Below are 6,846 nucleotides of genomic sequence, written 5' to 3' on the forward strand. Positions count from 1 at the left end.
CGGCACAGGAACTGAATGATGAATATTCGCCGGAGGTGACCGCGATGGCAGTGTGCTCTGAATTCCGGTTTCATCCTAGCTAGGGCAGATAAGATGGCGGCACTGCTCACAGGTCCCGCCATGTCACTCTTTACTCTCCAACAGACGCGCCACCGCTTTCGCTTTTTTTTTTTGTTGTCACTAACTCCCTACGCCCGGCATGGTATATCACACAGACACCACGATCCCCGGCCGCACAGCACAAACGCTTTGCTATCTCCTAGTTGGGAAAGCAAAGCTAGAGAGAGAAACGCAACGGAAAGGGAAGCCGAGAGATCAGAGAGAGATGCTCCCGTCGCCAGGGAGGGCGGTGATGGCGCTGGGCCACGGCCAGCACACCTCGTCCACAGCCGCCGGCGCCGCCATGGCAGCGGCGGCGGCCTCATCCACCCCCACCATAACCTTCTCCTTCCAGCCCTCTCCGCCGCCGCCAACGAGCTTCCTCGCCCACCATGGCGTGCTAGGTTACACCTCGCTTCTCCTAGACCACCCACCCACCGCCACCACCTCGTCCTCCTCCTCGCACGCGCCGTCGTCCGCCATCCCTCCCCCCACCCTCCACCACTTCCATGCAGCAGCGCACGTTTCCCCTCCCACGAGGTCGTCGCCGATTACTCCTCCTCACCAATGGTGAGATCAGATCTCTCTCCCCAACAAAGCTCGCTCCTTGCGTTACTGCTGTGCGTGACGTGTTGTTGCTTTAATTTATTTCCCCCTTCCGCTCCCTCAATTAGGTCGACCGCCGGTGATGGAGGGCATGATCAAGGTCAAGGCAGGCAGCGGGGGAAGGGAAGTGCTGCGGCGAGCGAGGGGCTGGCTGCTGCCGGGCATAACAACGGCGCCGCGGCGGCGCTGGGGGTGGGCGCGGTGAGGATGAAGAAGGCGGGCGGCGGCGGAGGGAAGGCGCGGCGGAAGGTGCGCGAGCCGCGGTTCTGCTTCAAGACGATGAGCGACGTCGACGTGCTCGACGACGGCTACAAGTGGCGCAAGTACGGCCAGAAGGTCGTCAAGAACACGCAGCACCCCAGGTATATATACAGCTAGCCACGCCGCCGGCCGCGCACGGACGTCGATGCACTTGCACATTTAATTTGCTCCCAATTCCCATAGGTTCCACATGCATGCCACGGTTGGAATAATGATGATCACATCGACCAGGCCTTTCATTTGGTTCCATGAGATCACCCGTTTTCCTTTGCAAAGTTAATTTAACATTTTGCGGATATATTGTGACTTGTGAGGAGTCATGGATTAATTCAGTAAGGCAAATAAAAGAGGAAGTTGGTGTTCACTTTAGACTTTGGAGATAACTCAAAACTTAAGTAACTACAGCCAATTATGAGTCCAGTAGAAGTAGGATATGAATAGTGCTATGCATAAACTATGGATTTAATTAGATGATTAATTTTAATCCTAGGCAGGCTAATCTTAGAGTCTTGTTTAGTTAATTACAGTGCACTCTACATGTGCTTAACTTCTGGTTCCAAATTATTTGTCCAAACGATAATAGGTCAAGCTTAAATAGATTTTAATGCGTTTCAGATGGATTAAAATGTTCTTGTGATTATTTAAGCAACTGCTGCTTGTGATTTAATACACCTCAACATATCATCGAGATGCAACTCAAAAGATATTGTTAAATAAACAATAAATAGAGGGGAAAAAAGGTCCAAGATATTCACTTTTTAATCGACGAAAAGAAATAAGAGAAAGTTCTACACTGCTTACAGTAGATTGTATAGTAACATTAAAAGAGCGCCCATACAACAAGAGTATAAATTAAACTATTGCCACTGCTCTTTCTCTATGTATACTATAGGGATTGGCTTTGCTGGATTAACTTAATATAATTCTTGTGTTTGTTCTGCTTAAGGGTACTATGAAGAAGATTATTCATCTATGTCATAATGCACAAAACCATACCTTCCTTTATGTCTTTTCAACAGGTAAAATTGCCTTGATCTTATGCACACACACCAATAAACAGAATCAAACATGCATTTTCAGTTCATATAAGATAATGTGACAAGTAATTTAATTTTGGGCCAACAATAGTTTTATGTTTTCCACAAACGCTTATTTTGTCGTGTACAAAAAACTATCAAGATAGACACTCAGATGATATATTATACATTTCACAGAAGAGAGATATCCATTTCAAATATGTTATTGAAGCTAGATCATTGTCTAATTACTTTGATCACATGCATCAAATATATAGCAAATGTTTCATTTGATCATAACTAAGGAAGAATAATGTAGAGTATAGCTATCTTTTTTATGAGAAAAACAATGCAGATGTGGTCAACAATTATTTATTTTAATGCTTATTGTTAAACAACAATGGAGATCAGAATTGTGATTTAAGCAACACACACTTGAAACAACTGATTAATATATTTATGTAGCAAGGGAAGAAAAAGATCATAAACTCTTTGGTTGCATCACCACCAGATTTATGAAAGTATGTCTATATTAGTCTTTTTCCAGTATTTTTATTATGTCTATACATCTTGCTATTATGATCATAATTGATCTTAGATATAGACCGTTTACATTAGAGATTAGACAGATCATTATCCATACCGACGGTACTTCCTACGTTAAGAACCAATCGAGTTTGATTATAGTGATCATGGCAATGAATATTACATAGAAAGTTAAAATGCATTTCAATGTAACAAAATTAATTTGTCTGCTATATATCTATTTAATTAGTAACCAATTGCACTAACTATTTAATTATCGAATCTAGTTTTGATCTTGCTGTGCATAATTTGAATTTCTTCCGTGCAGTAATTTCTTAGTGCACATAGTGTAGTTCAATGTTTTATTGTAAAGAAAGCACACACACACACACACAGACAGAGAGACAGACAGAGAGAGAGAGAGAGAGAGAGAGAGAGAGAGAGAGAATAAAATGCTAAAATTTCTCCATAGAAAACTCGCTTTTGCAAATAGTTCAGTGCACTTCTGCAAGCAGTAAACCAGAGAGTATTCTCACAAACCTTTCCACACTCCCACAGTTGCTTTTTCCTAAAGTGCTAGTCATTGGATCTGAAAAGGAAAAAGTGTTTGCAAAGCTGGTCCTAAGATGACTTTACTGTGTGTCCCTGGTCTGTCTATACCACCTAACTAAACTTGATCCCTAATACTGTGTAGTTTCTCATTAAGGATAAGTTATTTTTCTTCCAGAAAAAGGTAACCATGTTTTGCGACTTGAAAGAATATGATATGTTCCCGTCCAGTGGGTTAAATATGATATTTTCATGACTGGGTTAATTTGCTTCAATTAGAACATATCAACTAATCTGCTATAAGCTTAAGGATCAACTAGTCCATTTTCTTGTGGGTCCTGTGTATTGGCTATTGGGTCGCGTGCAGTAGAGAATGACGTGCATCCTAACAAGTAGTAGTAGTAGTAGGTTGAATACTCATTGCAGCATCTAATAGTTCCTTCCACTAACGTCCAGTCATCCATGTGTACTAGTGTAAGCAACAACGATCGACACAACGAACTAAAACCATGAAATTTTAGTATTAAAAATACTAATTTTTAACCAATAAAAAATGTATAGCGTAAACAAATGTCGAATAATGCAATTACCTCAAAAATTCACCTGCTTAGACACGTAGGTATTAGTCAAGAGCTGGAAATTAATCGACATGACATGACATGACCTAGAGTCCTCTACCTCTTCTCGTGACCAGATCAAATCATGAAACCACCACGTCCACATGTACCTAGAAGCGTGTGAATCCGATGTCTGGGCTATCATGGCAGGCAATGCCAAAGCATTGACCCACACGCTGCACCAGACATGCATGAGCCCAGCATCCAGTCCAATCTGATTAGCCATTCGCAATGATGCCACTCAGAAACCCTCCTCCCCGCCCTCGCTCTGGTGTCTGAATCACACCATACCCATGCCTTTTCCCAATCAGTTGGCAAATCTCGGCAATCATCTACCTTTTCCTCTTTTTTACTTTGAAAAAAAATATTTACCCATGGAACAAAGCAAGTAATGAAGTGGAATAATGACACTATGACATATGCATGTACACAAATTGATCATCGGTTCAATAGAAAAATATTTGACGACCTTGGCTAAATAACCTATATATAGACATATGCATGTACACGTACACTTTAAAGCTAGGTTAATGGGATTGAAAACCTTGTTACTTTTACACAAGATAGATAAAGGTTATTACAATCTTCACTTTCTTTCACCATGGGATGGGTTATCTCTGCTTTGAACTGGCTGGCCTTGGGAGGGGAGAATCTTTACTGTTTGGCAAAGGGCGGGATGATGATGAAAAGGTGGATTTGAGCTTTGCAAAGGGCCCAAGTTTTTTTGTTCTTGTAATTATTACAGCATCTTTATCAACCTATGGCCCTTAGGCTGAGTGAAATGATGCTGTACCTGGGGTGTACCTGGGTAGCCTGGAATATTATTTTGTATTATCTCTCTACATTTTTTCCTTGTTGATGTGTCAGGCCATGATTATTGAGATTTCCGATCGGTGTACTTTAACGATCGACAGGCAGTACTACCTCTGTATATATAATCGGTTATATATACATAATTATATGTTTGTCAAAAAGTAAGGAAAAATTATAACACAGTACTAGCTACTAGCTAGTTGTAGACTTGTGGATGGAGAGTTGTAGCGAACAAATTAACAGGAGGCTACCGATTACACCAGCTAAGCTAGTCTACTGTAAATGTGACGTGCATGTGTCCATGTCTACAAGTCTATGACAAAGTTAACAGTGCTCTAAATTAAACAAACGTCCATGAGGCTACGAGAGTTTCTTTCAACCATGGTTATTACAGTAGGTTAGGACAATTATGTAGAAGAGATAATTAACCTGAATTATCGGCAATATATATTGCATGATGCAGGAGCTACTACCGCTGCACGCAGGACAACTGCCGGGTGAAGAAGCGGGTGGAGCGTCTGGCGGAGGACCCTCGCATGGTGATCACCACCTACGAGGGCCGCCACGTCCACTCCCCGTCCCGCGACGAAGAAGACGACGCCGCGCGCACAAAGTCCGAGATGAGCTTCATCTGGTAGCTGGAGATCAGGCGGCGTCGCCGGCAGGCGGAGGAAACACCGGCCGCTGCCGCCGCCGTTGATCGACATATCGTCGCGTGCAGTAGCCGGTCAAGCTTCGTCAGCTAGCTGAATCCTGAACCCATCCATGCATCAAACTCGGGTCTTTATGCAATATCGATCTTGGCGTTGATGCCGTCGCTGTTGTTATTGGATTGCATTGCATGCATTGCGTGAATTACTGCATACTGTTGTAGTTAATTTAGCGCGTCCAGGTTATGAACTGATAATATGTAGATACATGCTCTAGGTTTAGCAATGTTTACTGCCCTTCTTCTTCGTGATACTTGCCACTTCAGAAAAAGAAAAAAAGGGTTAAGTTGGTGTTGATGGTGCTAGCTAGGTTCTTCCACCTCCATCGTCATTTAAGGATAATCATCCGTGTAGATGGGTGTGGGAGCAACATATGTGGAATCTTTGGCGGTGGAGGATGGGGCCATGTAGTAATAATGTGTGTATGCTTGTATGATGTGATTATTTGATTTTTCTTTTCGCTTTCACTCTGATGTGTATATATATGTACCGAATTTTAAAATTTCACACTTTAATTAGTTTTTGCATTATGAATTATTTAGCTATTATATATATACCGCACCATACCAGTCTATATCGTTTTAGTTTCATCCAAAGTAAACTTCTCTTATTCAACTTTATTTGCCTGAGATTATAGAAAAATATATATTAACATATGGATAATGCCGAATAAATGCATGCACTATCAAGATATACTATCAATAGCGACTTTGTCGAATTATTTTTATGATGGATCGGAGGTAATTAAATGAAAGAGTTTTGATGATGCACATGCTCGCATTTTCTTCTAAAAATAAAATTGACCAAAGGAAACTTCGAGTGACTTGCATTTGTAGTACATACTCGCTAGTAAGTTTTTTCCTTCCTTTTGCATTTCCTGCACACCATGGTTGTGATCAGGTTTAAAGTTAATACAAACAACTACTAGTTCCCGGCGGTAGGGCCCGGTTGCATTGTCATGGAGCGTGTGTTCATGCCGGTGGGCCGGGGACTATAGTTTTCGATTAGTCCATAGGGTGATCAGTGATGGTACTATGTATATATGTAGGAGCAGCAGCTTGGGATCTGGTGAAAACAGTGTAAAGCTGGTGGCCACTTCCGGTATGGTGTCCGGCCGGGTGAACAGGGACACAGGGTGATCACTGATCAGTGCCCCCCGCGCGCGCTGTCTTTCTTCCCATTCATCGCTCTCTTTATTCCGATCCTTTCATGCAAGATGCGACCGTACGTGCATATATCCAGCATGCAGTCGATCGTGAAAGCCTGAAAGAGTCGGTTCCCATATACGCTGGGAAGAGCTGAAAATCATTCAGACCGTGCAGTGTGTGTTCTCTGGAGAAGAATCATGGCCGATAGGACCAACGTGCAGCGAACAAAACGAAACAAGGCGATAGACGATGTTCATCAAATACTTTTCAGTAATCAGTATGGCCGTGCTAATCGAATCTGCTGCTGTGATGTTCGAATTCAAATGAACTAGTCTATCAACCCGTGCTCACGCACGGACTAGTTAGAGATATCTAATAATTATTTATCTCACGCTTTTTTTAACTAATTAAATATTTTAATTCAGTATTATAAAGACACATATTTATCATTATGTAATTATAATAAATGTGATATGTTTAGTTACTAATAATTTTTTCCCAC

At 42.1% G+C, this 6,846-nt stretch overlaps 1 protein-coding gene across 1 annotated transcript; it reads left to right on the forward strand.

The window, feature by feature from the left end:
- The first annotated feature begins 217 nt into the window (after positions 1 to 217).
- Positions 218 to 5,663, forward strand: LOC120705783 (probable WRKY transcription factor 12). Its single transcript, XM_039990295.1, has 3 exons — positions 218 to 669; positions 774 to 1,067; positions 4,950 to 5,663. Exons 1-3 carry the CDS (start codon positions 326 to 328, stop codon positions 5,122 to 5,124), a joined length of 813 nt encoding a protein of 270 aa, XP_039846229.1. The 5' UTR covers positions 218 to 325; the 3' UTR covers positions 5,125 to 5,663.
- Positions 5,664 to 6,846: the final 1,183 nt, after the last annotated feature.

The sequence above is a fragment of the Panicum virgatum genome, chromosome 5K (assembly GCF_016808335.1).
Source record: "Panicum virgatum strain AP13 chromosome 5K, P.virgatum_v5, whole genome shotgun sequence".
In the NCBI taxonomy this organism is placed as follows: Eukaryota; Viridiplantae; Streptophyta; class Magnoliopsida; order Poales; family Poaceae; genus Panicum; species Panicum virgatum.

Bases quoted from the DNA above. Each gene is read 5' to 3' on its own strand.
- LOC120705783 (XM_039990295.1), top strand. From the start codon at position 326: ATGCTCCCGTCGCCAGGGAGGGCGGTGATGGCGCTGGGCCACGGCCAG. The intron at 670-773 runs GTGAGATCAGAT...TCCCTCAATTAG, and splicing joins ATTACTCCTCCTCACCAATG to GTCGACCGCCGGTGATGGAG. The intron at 1,068-4,949 runs GTATATATACAG...TGCATGATGCAG, and splicing joins AAGAACACGCAGCACCCCAG to GAGCTACTACCGCTGCACGC.